The sequence below is a fragment of the Dunckerocampus dactyliophorus genome, chromosome 19 (assembly GCF_027744805.1).
Source record: "Dunckerocampus dactyliophorus isolate RoL2022-P2 chromosome 19, RoL_Ddac_1.1, whole genome shotgun sequence".
Lineage (NCBI taxonomy): Eukaryota > Metazoa > Chordata > Actinopteri > Syngnathiformes > Syngnathidae > Dunckerocampus > Dunckerocampus dactyliophorus.
This window is the reverse complement of record NC_072837.1, coordinates 187,501-201,352: the sequence shown is the minus strand read 5'-3', so window position 1 is coordinate 201,352 and position 13,852 is coordinate 187,501. Positions and strand designations below refer to the sequence as shown.

General features: G+C 42.3%; 1 protein-coding gene across 3 annotated transcripts; it reads right to left on the bottom strand.

Annotated features, from left to right (window-relative positions):
- Nucleotides 1–303: 303 nt before the first annotated feature.
- On the bottom strand, nt 304–12,930 carry fez2b (fasciculation and elongation protein zeta 2b). 3 transcript variants are annotated; one of them, XM_054762321.1, is made up of 11 exons: nt 12,505–12,930; nt 7,876–7,984; nt 5,046–5,159; nt 4,830–4,968; nt 4,238–4,365; nt 3,663–3,815; nt 3,463–3,543; nt 3,176–3,251; nt 3,018–3,083; nt 1,971–1,998; nt 304–1,741 (listed from the first exon to the last, which is right to left on the bottom strand). In XM_054762321.1, exons 1-10 carry the CDS (start codon nt 12,819–12,821, stop codon nt 1,988–1,990), a joined length of 1,194 nt encoding a protein of 397 aa, XP_054618296.1. In that variant the 5' UTR covers nt 12,822–12,930; the 3' UTR covers nt 304–1,741; nt 1,971–1,987. The 3 variants fall into 3 exon arrangements, with proteins under 3 accessions (XP_054618296.1, XP_054618295.1, XP_054618297.1); XM_054762320.1 differs by lacking the exon at nt 1,971–1,998; XM_054762322.1 differs by lacking the exons at nt 1,971–1,998; nt 3,463–3,543.
- Between the last annotated feature and the right edge of the window lie 922 nt (nt 12,931–13,852).

Below are 13,852 nucleotides of genomic sequence, written 5' to 3'. Positions count from 1 at the left end.
TGTGAAAATTGTTCTGAAATGTGAAACCTTTTAGAAAATGTGGATTTTTAAAACATTGAAACGGTAAATGAATTTAAAAAGTTCATATTTTGAAGAACTGAATCAAAAATCAAATGAAAATAAAAAAGGCTTAATTTGAGTAAAAATGTAATTTCCATGTGAAACTTTTATTTGCTGTTTTGCTGTCTTCCTTTTTTAAAAAAAAGTATACATTGAGTATGAGAAGGATAAATAAATGTTGAGCATACCGTATGCTTGCAAATGATGGTTGAAAGCCGCATCCAACGATGAAGAAGCTAAGAAGAAGGAAGAGCATCCAAGCAGGTCTCACGTGTTGCTTTATTGGAAAGGAGGTGCAACATAGAAACCACTGGAGTGGAGAGAATGGTGGCCGAACAAAGCCAGCAGTACGACAGTAACTGAATATGTGCTCCGTATTTCTACACTACAGTACCGCATGACGGGGTCAATGTTCCAATTCTATCGCATGGAAATCAATGAAAAGGAAGATTTTGTGTTTTTCTGGCGTACAAATGCAGAATACACTTCTGCAACTTGGTTACTAAGGTACATTTCTTCATCAGGACATAAAATCTATGTGGTCAGCCACCGAATAAGACCTTTCAAATCCATGACGACGCACGAGGATGAAATGTGCGTAAAGTGCACGCAGCACATCAGTTTCATAAAACACGTCTTGTCGTCTTTGTCTTCCCATGTAAAATATTTTAAAAGCGCACCCTTTTGATTCCTTGGAACGTAAACATAAACTTTAATCTCCGCCCCACGGCGACGTTGCTAGCATAAGGCTATGTAAAAAGGCTAAGGGTCGTACGTGAGTGTGGCTGATGTGGTTGAAGTTAAGTGTTGAAATGCTACCTAGCTTAGCCGCTACTAGAATGTTGGAAAAGGTGATTGTATCGTACAGCAAGTCAAAAGGTTCCCTTAAAAGACAAAACAACAAAAGCTTCCCTGTAGGTGGCGCGCTCCGACAACTTCAACGTGTTAGCATAAAAGCAGCACAGTACTGTTCTTACCAAGATTGTTGTCATGGTCGGTGATGATGGGTAAAAATGCACACATGCTAACACAAACTGCTAGCTACAGCTTGCCTCGTGCTAATCTAAGAGAGGCGTTAAAAAATACATGTCCACTACTACATGAGCTGAAACAAACACAAGTAAACATTTAACAAACACTACGTAGCCACTGGCATGCCTAGCAAGCTAGCTAACACAATGCAGGAGGTATGACGGGCGTGAGGTCAGTGTTCTTGTTTGTCCAGCTAGCTAGTTTTCCCCAAGTCCTTTCCCTTTTTCTTGTGCAAGTTACAAAAGTCATCTTGTGTCAACATTCAGCTATTAGCTAGCGGAGTCCCATGTAGCATGTGGAAGATGGCGGATGCTAACATGAGAAGCTTCTGCTCACGGTGTTGTCACTCTGCTGCCCTCTAGAGGTTTCTGCCAGCATTCCTTTCCCTTCTTCAGGACAAATGACGCCATTTCCCTCGTTGGGACCAGCTGACGAAGGCCGTGGAATAAAATTGGGAGTCACATGAGGTGCGAAGACGTATAATACTGGTTAGCGACGTCCGTGGAGCAGTCGGTTCAAATCTGAGGAAGGTGGCGTCCAGGTAAAAATGGCGTAAGGTAAGAAAGTCTGCGTTAAAAACTTTTCTCCAAGATCCAGCCCGATGTTGCTCCTGGGGGGTTCCCTTCAGGGATTTACGTGGGACAAAGAACTGCGGACACAGGACAAAGAGGACATAGGACCGTCAAGCCTGTGCTGATTAGACGTCACAAAGGAAGACACGATGAGCACGGGGAAGGACGAGCGTGAGGAGATAACACGTAAACAGCCGCTACTGCCCGCTAGCCGCTAAAGGGACGCTATGTGAGGGAGGGGGGTGTGAGGTGGACATGAATGCAGACAAACTTCAGAGAGAGGAAGAGTCATTGTCCTTTACAAACCTCAGCATCCTCCATGCTCATACCAGAGCTGCCCAAAGGACCATGCAGCAGCACGGACGGGAGACAAGGAAGGGCAAAGGTCAAAGTGCGGTAAGAACAGCCACCATTTTGTAACCATGTACTTCTATTGACTGACCACAGGGGGCAGCGTGTCTCCATTGAAAAACAGTGTGATATAATGCAGAGGTGTCCTAACTTTTTCCAGCGATGGCCACATATTAACAATGAAAGTGTGCAACTTTTCCACTTCTCCACCTTTGCTAACCATTTTTGCTGTAGCGCTTTTCTAAATATTCCATTTTTATTACAAAAAATAGTTGCATTTATTTAACTCCAAAAATAAATTACATAAAGCCTTTTTTTTTTTTAATCTGTGGCCATTTTAGCAACAGCGCCAGCTACAGGACTGAAGATAAGATAAGATAAGATAAGCTAAACTAAGCTAAGATAAGGAGGACTGATAGATGGTGTGTGATGTGGGCTAATCAATAAGAGTTCTATGGTCTACTGTAGCTAATCAATAAGAGCTCTATGGTCTACTGTAGCTAATCAATAAGAGTTCTATGGTCTACTGTAGGTAATCAATAAGAGTTCTATGGTCTACTGTAGCTAATCAATAAGAGCTCTATGGTCTACTGTAGCTAATCAATAAGAGTTCTATGGTCTACTGTAGGTAATCAATAAGAGCTCTATGGTCTACTGTAGGTAATCAATAAGAGTTCTATGGTCTACTGTAGGTAATCAATAAGAGTTCTATGGTCTATTGTAGCTAATCAATAAGAGCTCTATGGTCTACTGTAGCTAATCAATAAGAGCTCTATGGTCTACTGTAGGTAATCAATAAGAGTTCTATGGTCTATTGTAGCTAATCAATAAGAGCTCTATGGTCTACTGTAGGTAATCAATAAGAGTTCTATGGTCTATTGTAGCTAATCAATAAGAGCTCTATGGTGTGTAACATCTTGGCTTGCAGTGGAAACAAAAACCGTAAGGAACAAGGTGACTGTGAAGCAATGTGTGTGTGTGTGCGTGCGTGTGCGTGCTTACCTTTGAGAATGTAGTCTGTGAGGAGGGCCGGGACCTTCTCGCTGTCGTCCCTCATGGCCTGAAGGACTGCGGCAGACAGAGGAGCTTCCATTAAAAGCATCAGTAAAGAAGCCATGATGTCTATCTGGTGTTATAAAGTGATTGATGGAGTCACTTACTCTTTGTTAGGATGTGGAGGTCTTCCACTGAAGGGGAGCCCATTTTCTTCTCATAGGGGATGACTGTGGTGAGGTACTGAGCAGAAGAAGGGCTGACGTTACACACGGAAGCTGATGACAACAGCGCCCTCTTGGCTCCAAACTCAAAAGCAGCAAAACAAAAATGAGGACAACTGAAGAAAAGCTGATCAAAGACCAAGCGTATCCGTGGGGAAAGGAAGCATGCCGACATAAAACAACAATCAACCAGAGAGGAAAAGAACAAGAAAAAAAGACGGGGGGGGCACCTGTTTGTCCCCTCCTGTGGTACCAAAAGTTTGGCGGAGGCCATTTTGAATGACACTGGAGAGTCCCTCCAGAGTGAGGAGCTACAAGGAGGTGAGAGGAAGGAAGGATAGAAGACATGACAGACAGCAGCAGCGTCCCCCCCAGTCCTCCATACCGTCTTTACCAGTGTCCCCCAACCCCTCATGCCCTCGTGACTCACCGTGCCGGGCACGTTTGTGCCGGTGGTTTTCTGGCTGTTGGCTCCCGTGGTGGACGTCATGCTGCGGACCTTCTTCTTCTTGCGCAGCAGCTCACGGTGCTCCTTCTGTCTGTTCTGCACGTCGATGAGCAGCGAGATGAAGCTGTTCTTCACCTGGTGGCAACATCATGTTACTCATCATGAGCCAGGAGATGAAGCTGTTCTTCACCTGGTGTCACCATCATGTTAGTTGTGATGGTCAGCTTTGATTCAGTTGGTTGTGTTTGCATTAAGGAGTGTGGCCTTCAGGTGTCCACCTGCTGTGGTGATTTGGTGCTACAGAAACACTAACTAACCAACTAAACAACTACCGTAATTGCATTGAACTGATAAAGAGAGGGAGCAACAGAGTGAGGGACGCATGTAAACACAATACTTGTTTGGAAATGCTGCACACTAGTGCTTCACCTAAACGAATGGAGTGAGACTCCCCCAGCTTTCCTTTTCATTTCTTTCATCACCATTTCATCTGAATGGAAACACGTCTCATCACCATTTCACTATGGTGTGTTGCGTTATGCGGTGTGTGTCTTCACCTCCTTCTCGTATTCCAGCTCATCACGCAGGGCCAGAGCCTGGATGAGCTCTTCACTGTAGCTGCGAATGGCCGTCTCCACCTCCTCCAGAGTCTCGGCCAGCTCCGACACGGTCAGCTGGCGCAGTCCTGACGACGGGAGCGCAGATTGTGTGAAATCGCCAAAATGCCTCACTGTCTACTTGCGTGAGGGTTTGAGTGAACCCGTTGTCGGCTCAGCGTGTTCATTGGGGTTATTTTAATCCTGGTTGGATAGGATTATAGCTGCTAAACATAACAATGTGAGCCACAAACATTGTCCAAGTGTGACTTGTGAGTCAGTCAGTCCAAAAAGCGTGGAATTGCTCATCAGTCTGGAAACGTGCTTAAACCCCATAAATATATGCTGCATCTTACATAAGGCGTCTGTTTGTATTTGTAACACATTACATAACAATGTTAGATGCGTGGATGCGTGAGGCCTCGCTGTGCGACCTCTCACACCTCATTAGGCCCTTTGGAGAACTGCCAGAAGGTCCCGAGGGGGTACAGACAAGCACAAAGGCACGTGCAACTTTTAAGAAAATGCACACAAAAAAACGTGCAAAACTCACGGTCCTCGTAGCTGGTGTCTGAGCCGGAGCGCCTCAGGCCGTGGAGGTCCGCGGAGAGCATGGACAAGTCTGACTGGGAGGGACTCTCGTCGTCGGGGTCCGGAGACTCTTGCATCATCTCCTCTATCTCCTCGATCACCTTGACGACCAAACGATACGTGGATGAAATGAAAGTAATAGATGAGATTCGGCTGGGACTGCTGTGTCACATGTTACCTGCTCTGCAGTGAAGAGGGGCTCGTCACTGACGCAGGAGACGATGATGGAATGCATGTCCATCTGCTCTCTCAGCTCCTCGTCATCTGACAGATCCAAAGACTGGTTGTCCAACTTATGTCCACAGAAAAGGAAAGAATATTATATTTTCCATAAAAATCAGCTTCATTTTGGATAAAAACGTCATCGTTGGGGTCAACTCCTCCATCAATCAAACTATTTACAGTATTTTTCATACAAAAGCACCACCCTCAGCAAAAGTCAAGCTAAATTAGAAAAGGACATTTCAACACGATTGAGTGGAGTAAAGTAGACTCGGAAAGAGAAAGAGAAAGACGCTACCATACGATGACTAGATGAAGAAATGTACATTTGAAAAATGTCATTGATACATTACACTGTATCATAAAAACTAATCCATATGAAATAACACAATCAATGAATGAAAATGGCTACAGTCTTTTTTACTATGTATTTTTACATTGTTAAATTAAAAGTTTTAAAAAATCAATGTTTGATATATTATTTTTCATATATTATTATTTTTTATTTCTTCTTTATTTACTTTATTTGTTTTAAACACTTATTTTTTACCTGTTACGTCAATCTGTGAAATCATTGAAGATAGTAATAGGAGCGGCAGAGGTTTAGTTGATGGTACTTAGTTGATCACTGAGTTAATAAGACTATGATCTTGATATTACGACCATTGGCATACTGTGCACCAGGGGTGTCCAAAGTGCGGCCAGCAGTACATTCTACAAATATCATTTAATTAGAAAAACAATGGAACAAGTCAGCAGTTATCTGACAAGAAAAAGTCTGAATTTTACGAGAATGTGAAAAAATAACATCATTTTAGTGTCCATGCATCCATCCTCTTCCGCTTATGTGGGTCCGGGTAGCGGGGTGGCAGTCTCAGCGGCGAAGCCCAGACTTCCCGGTCCCTGGCCACCTCCACTACGAGGATACCAAGCGTTCCCAGGCCAGCTGTGACACATAACCCCTCCAGCGTGTCCTAGGTCTGCCCCGGGGCCTTCTCTCGGCCGGGCAAGCCCGGAACACCTCACCAGGGAGGCATCTGGACTAGATGCCAGAGCCACCTCAACCGTCGCCTCTCCATGTGAAGGAGCAGCAGCTCTACTCTGATCCCCTCCCGGATGGCCGAGCTCTTAGGGTGAGTCCAGCCACCCCACGAAGGAAACTCATTTCAGCCGCTTGTATTCGCCAGCTCCTTCTTTGGGTCACGACCCAAAGTTCATGACCATAGGTGAGGGCAATGCGTCCATCCGCCTGTGGACCTCACGCTCCAACCTTCCCTCACTGGTGAACAAGACCCTGAGATACTTGAACTCCTCCACCCGGGAAGGACCTCATTCCCAACCCGCAGGGTTTTTAAGTTGTACTATTATGAAAAACAAAACAACTAATAAAGCTTTCATTTTTGGAAAATGTAAGAATTTACATCGTTGGAAGATTCATTAAAAAACATCAGAAATGTAAAAAAAAACAAAAAACAGCTGTATCTTTATAAGAATAAAGTCCAAATATTCCAAATAAAAAAGCCGTAATCTCATGAGAAAAAAGTTGCACTTTTACGAGCATCAACTCGTGATATGAGGAAAAATCATGTCGTTCTGACAGCACACAGTTGAAGTATTAAAGACAAAATATCTTATACACGTAATTCTATAACATTGTAAGATAATAGAATATTTTTTATGTTATAACATTATAAGAAACAAATATATTTGTGGGAAGCAATCAATCCTGCTGCCAATTGTTGACCTTTCTTTGAATAATACAATAAGATTGAAATGTAAACACACCTTCGAATGTGTTTTAGGGAAATGCTTTTTTTAGTGGAGCTCCATCAACCACTTAAGTATTGGCCTTTAAACTGTTAACACTTTTCAGTGTTGATAGCATTAATTTGCTGTATCACCTACAGTATATGGCAAAGATGAGATGAAATACATACTGTATATACAACTTGTTAACATGTGTATACGTGTTGAGTTGAAATAAATATATATAACTTGTTAGCATGTCAATAAATATATATATATATACTGTAGCTTGTTAGCATGTGAATAAATATGTATATAGCTTGTTAGCATGTGTACACATGTTGAGATGAAATAAATATATAACTTGTTAGCATGTGTACACATGTTGAGATGAAATAAATATATAATTTGTTAGCATGTGAATAAATATATATACTGTAGCTTGTGAATAAATACAGTATATATAACTTGTTAGCATGTGTACACGTGTTGAGATGAAATAAACATAACTTGTTAGCATGTGTACACATGTTGAGATGAAATAAATATATAACTTGTTAGCATGTGTACACATGTTGAGATGAAATATATAACTTGTTAGCATGTGAATAAATATATATATATAGCTTGTTAGCATGTGAATAAATACAGTATATATAACTTGTTAGCATGTGTACATGTGTTGAGATTAAATAAATATATATAGTATATATAACTTGTTAGCATGTGTACACGTTGAGATAAAATAAACATAACTTGTTAGCATGTGAATAAATACAGTATATATAATTGTTAGCATGTGTACGCATGTTACAAAATATAAGTGTGGCAAAGTTGCATCCTTTCATTTTTCACTGTGTGCCTCCCTGGAGGAAAAGGTTTGGGCACCCCTGCTGTACACCAAACAGTCATTTTTACTTGTTAGAAGTGAGTTGTTCCTCGTCTCTGTCACCAAAAAGCTTTCTCAGGTGGGGTTTTGTTGGTGTGAATTCACGGATAAATTAATATATTTCCAAAATCAAACTGAATAGCAGCTCTACCTCGTGCCAGTTGAGGTTGAGGGTGGGCAGGTGGAGGGAGCGGGTGTGTGACGTCTTCCAGTCGATGGGCATCACGTTGCCGTAGTTGTCAGTCAGTGTGTTCCATACCCTGAAAGGCAGCCAGAGGGACGATGCAGAGTGTGTGATTGCTTTGTGGGGTCAACGCTAACACACACAAGCACAGTTGAGCATCACAACAATCATTTTAGATGATCCAACTAGCACGCAAATGGCGAAGCCATCTGGCACCACGGCCTTATTCCAAATAAACAGCAAAACAAATCACATGAGCAGATGGCGGAGGAAGGAAAAGATCTGTCAAGTTGAAAATAAGGAAAAAAAGGGTGTAGAAATTGCAGTAACCATTTGCATCTACTAAAAATGCCATTTTGAAATCCACTTTTACTAACTCAATTCTTTGTGTTCAATATTTCAATGATATTTTTCAGATACAGTCAAACCTGTCTTAGCGGCAACCTTTATAGAACGGCCACCTGCCTATAGCAGCCACTGAAGAATCCCCCCCAGCAAATTTACATGTTATAGACCCTGTGTATAGCAGTCACCTGTCTAACACGGCCAGCGGCCACCCATTTTGTCTCCCTTGGTCAATATCTGACCGCATATAGTGGCCAAATTACCAACTCAAGTAGAAGCTTCATGCACAAAAAAGTTTTGTTTTTCAATCAATGAAGCCGTCGTGTGTAGACTTCAATTACTGAGTCCTAGCTCAGTCACAATCATTACCAAGATCCACACAAACTGTCAGTTGTTCCACATAAAAAGCCGTTTTCTTTTGAACTTGCTATTTTCTGGTCAAACATGTAACTTTAAGAGCATTTGCACCAAAACATTACCAAAAAGTAGGCTGGGAACAGGACGTGCTCCCAGCGACGCTACAAAAAAAACAAACAAAAAAAACATACGCTAGCATGCATGCGGCAGCGGGAGCAAAACTGAGTTGGGTTGTACTTAATTGAAGTATTTTAGAATGTACTCACGTTATTTTTGATCAATCCTCATCCACAAATCCATCAAAGTCCTCATCTTCTGTATTCGACACAAAAAGCCGTCTTCTTTTCCGTTCGCTACTAGTCTGTTAACTTGTCAGTGTTATTCAGCTCCGAAGCAAAGAAGGAAACTTCTCCTGTTGCTTCTGCCAGCTTTATTTATTGAACGCGGCCACCAGACAGCAGCTCAGAACACACACACATCTCTCAGCATCGTCTCTCCTTCCTGCTTGCCCACAAGGCAAAGGTTAAACAAGCCCCACTACATAGCTGTCCAGGAAATGCCTGTAACAAGTGACACTGTTTATTTCCTGGTGTGAGACAATGTGCACAATGTGTGTCAATACTGTAATGCCGCTTGTTGTGGGAAAGGAGAGACTCACGTCGCCGATGCACTTTAATGGCTTTATTAACAGCAGAGAACACTGCAGGACTTTACATCCACGGCAACATAAACACACTTCCCAACTCTCTCCAAACTCACAGCTAGCACTGAGCCGAGCTCTCCTGCTCGGGACGCCCACCGTCACTTCCTGATGAACTAAAGCTGTAATGACACTCTGCCGTATAAAAAGTAAAATATTAAAAACAAGCGTAAGACATTACAAGCACAGCTTTGTTCTGTGGGTCGTGGATATATTCTATCAGTTATTATTAAGCCTCTAGCTTCCTTTTAGTAAGTAAAAACCTTGGCTATGATTGCACTACATTGTCATGTAGACCTACAAAGTACACTTGGAAGAACAAGAGGTGAATAAATGTATTGCAACTGATGTGAAACTGATGAGGGGTAGGATTAAATAAGCGTTGCTTCTTCCTACTCCTTTTTGGACATGCAAAATTGTGAATTGTACTATGTGATGTGCTACTGTTTGACTCATATGCATGTTCAGGATGAATTAAAACCATGAACCATGATAATAACAAGCCTAGTAGTGCTGTACAACTTTTATCCGCAGTCTGCAGTGCCCTCTACTAGTCAACATTATTATTATTTTTCCCCCCTTTTTTTCCCTCTACTGGTCAACATTCAAACTGGGGTTTGTTCTAACATGTCTATAGAGGCCACCTGTCTATAGCGGCCACTTTTGGAGACTCCCTCTGGTGGCTGCTATAGACAAGTATGACTGTATATATATTTGTCCACTAGATGGTGCCATTACTTCCCCATTCAAAGCAGGCAGCAAAACGTCACATGCAGTCATCCCTCGTTAATGCTAATTGGTTCCGTGATAAGTACATTTCTGCTACGGAGGATTTTTTTGTCCTGAAGACCACAAGGTTGAGTTTTAGTAGAAAACGAGAAGGAAAAAAGAAGAATCCATGCAGATCAATACTGTGGCCAGTCGTTGTCCCATTTGCATTTTTTGTCGTTTGGGACAAATACAGTGAGGATATTTAAGGAAGCACTGCTCAAGGGTTAAATAAAACACTGTGCCTCTCTTCGGTTGATCCCCCCCAAAAAACAAGAGGAGCTGGATTAGTCACACTCACAGTCCAGTGTTGACTACGTAAAAATGAAATGTGCAAACAAGTCAGCGTGTTTCCATCCGTGAGCGCTGTGAGGATGGACGATGCTGGGAGCCCGTGTGTCAGAGTGGCTTCCTTGCTGGCTCACTCGCTCACACGCTACATGTTTACGTAATGTTTTTCCCTGAGGCGTCGTACACAGCTTGGGGACGGAGAAGGAAAAGGGGTTTGTTCTAAACGTAGCAAAGGAAACTGGCAGGAACGGTTTGATGGCCCCTTCAGCAATAGCGCATGTCCAAAAAACCAAAGCAGGAAGGTACATGTGGATTAGTAGTTGATTACACACACATACAGTATACAGTACCATGCATACACAGTATATCATCTACAATAAAGCACGTACACGTCTTCCTCGTGGTTCGCCTCAGCTTGTTAGGCAGCCGAGCATGTCCTGCCCGAGTCCAGTCAGAAAAGACTCGGCCCGCCTCTCTTTTCCAGGGGGTGCTGTTCGATGACTCTATTCAATTCAGTTCTATCACCTCACTATAGACTTAACACTGAACACATACAACACTGCGTACTTTAGTTGCAAAAATGAAAGACCTCTACAGTATTTCCATCTAGCAGCTGAGTTTTGATTACTCAACTGCAGAAAGTACCAAAGTACCTGTTTGGGCTAAGGTTTTTATAAAGGGAAGCCTTTATTTACAAAATACAGTCCCTCCTTTCTGACAGTTAACTGGTTCCATGATTCCCCACCCAACCGCAATAAGTGAATTTCCACAAAGTAGGATTCAATGGTAATAAATGGAATATGTTGGTAGGTGCGGCATATAAAACCTGTTTAAAATCTTCTAAATACAGTTTTTTACATTATTAGAGCCCCGTGGACAATAAATAACACCCCTATATTCACCTTTACGTTTGTATTACCCAATATATGTACATATATCAGAGAAAATGAGACATACTGTATTAGACATAAATAAATGTACAGACTCACAGGTTAGCAGTTCCTTGCTGCTTTTTTTTCTGGACAGCATAATTCCTTGCAGCTTTCAATGGCTTTACACTCGTATCAGCCAATACAGTAGACAGAAGCCATGTAAAACGAAATAAAACTCCTGCTCCAGCAGTGTCACCGTAAATATGTTCCCAATGGAACCTCAGTGATGAGCCTGGTGTCTGTCTCACCAAACACTGACACCCAGTGGCCAATGAAGAATACTACATTCACAATTCCAATGCTTCTTCTGCCTTGTATTTGTATTTTAGTTCATCAAGCCATTTTTATGCTTGAAAATGCTTAATTTAGGCCAAGAATAAGGGCAATTCGCTTAAATAAGTACCTCCACCCATCCATCCATTTTCTATACCGCTTCTCCTCTCTTTTAGAGTCACGGGGGCGTGCTGGAGCCTATCCCAACTGACTTCGGGCGACAGGCGGGGTACACCCTGGACTGGTTGCCAGCCAATGGCAGGGCACATATAGACAAACAACCATTCACACTCACATTCATACCTATGGACAATTTAGAGTCACCAAATAATTGAGAAATATAACTTCTCTATGGCGGTCAAAACTTGCAACACAGAATATGCGATTACATCTTTGCAACGTCACAGTAGACAGCAGGCGTGGGACGCTGTTGACCTTTTCCCAGCTAATATATGCATGTTGGCACTTGAACGCACCATTGTAACAACTGCTAGGGATTATTTAAAAAAATTGACCCTTTAGGGAACAATAAGGATTTTAAAGGCTGTGGTTGTTTTTAAAAGCGCGAAAGTTGTTGTAAAAATATGCACACGCAACTTTTGGTGTATGTTAATCTCAATACTATAATCCATCATTTTTTCAAGTTGTTTTTCAGTGACTCTCAGCGTTTAGTTCAACTTGGCCATAGTAAAACTCATCTTATTAAAAAAAAGCAAGACAAATTGACATTGCTTTTTTGTGATTTTCGACCAAAACAAGCTTTAAAAAAAATCAGCGATAACCTGCAAGAGCTGTCTGTTTGCTTTACACTGATTGAAGTCAAGCTAACGATAAACGATAGTGTTAAGCTAGCCCGCTGAAGCTAACGATGCTAGCGAGCGGTTTAAGATGGCAAACTTCTAGAAAAAATCAAATACAATTCTCACTCACTCGTCGTCTTTCAGGTAATTATCCTCGGTGATGGGTTTAATGGGCGCTATGTGCTCCGTCGCGGTGTTGTAGTTTCGGAAGCACACGTTCAGCTTTTCGTCAAAGTCGTGGACGAGGTCCTCCATCGACTTGAAGCTGCAGATCTCCCCCGAGAAACTGTTGTCCAGGTCGGAGAAGTCGTCCAGGCCCGTCGGCGGCCCCGCGGCGACGTTCGAGTTGAGCTGGTCCAGCTCGGCGGCGGACGACTCCTGCGACGGCTTGAATTCGTTAAAGTCCTGCCAGTCCTCGTCGAAGTGGGCTAACGGAGCCGCCGCCATGACTGCCGCGCTCACCGAGCTCGACTGACAGCCAGTTAGCGCTTTTACTCGGGAACGGTGAACTGTGCTCGGCTTGGAGACTCTGAATGAGACTGCGAGACAGAGAGAGAAAAGCGAATCTTAGTGACGTCACCAGAATAAGCCCCACCTTCTCCCAGACGGAGCATAAACAAACGTGTTCACCTCCGAAATACCCAGGTCTCGCAGTTAGAACATGTAAAACTTGTTTATAACTTTCGAAATACAGTTTTTAACATTAGAGGCCTGTAGACATGAAATAACACCCCTATAGTCACCTTTACGCTCCTATTATTCTTTGTTTACAACACATAACTCAACTGTTATGCTGCAGGGACTCGAAACGGCCGCTAGCGAGCTAAGAAGTTTGTGAGCTAACCAGTTAGCCTCCAATTTATTTTTTCTAAACTTAACAAGCCCAAAACTTACCACTTCCACACACAGTGGGAGTATACATTTTTTCACATGCCATAGCTGACTTCATGCAGTGTTAATTTAATATAATGTCATGTAAGCTAATGTCTGAATATTTAGTGTAATTACTGCCACCTAGTGACCACTACATTTCATGTATATTTCCATATGTTGTGACTAATAATAGACCATAGCCTACCACCAAACAGCCATCGTTTATTCATTCATTTATTTCTGAAAAACTGAGATATAGCAAGGGACGACTGTAAAAAGGAATAAAAAGAAGATGTCTTATTTTTGCACCTTCATTCATTAAGGTGTCACTTCGTCAAAGTACATTTTAGGACTTCCTGTTTTGCAGCAGTCACTTCCACAATACTTATTTGCTTTTACGTGATTGGATTGTTAGACCTGTACTTGAGTACAATGTTTTAGTACAGTCGTCCCTCGCAATATTAGCGCTCCCTCGCTATATTTCAGAAATTAATAAATGATGGCTGTTTTGTGGTAGACTGTGCTCTACATATCGAAACACGGGTGGGATGTAGTATTCTGGTTAGGAGGCAGTAATGACGCAAACAACTTCTCACCTTACATGA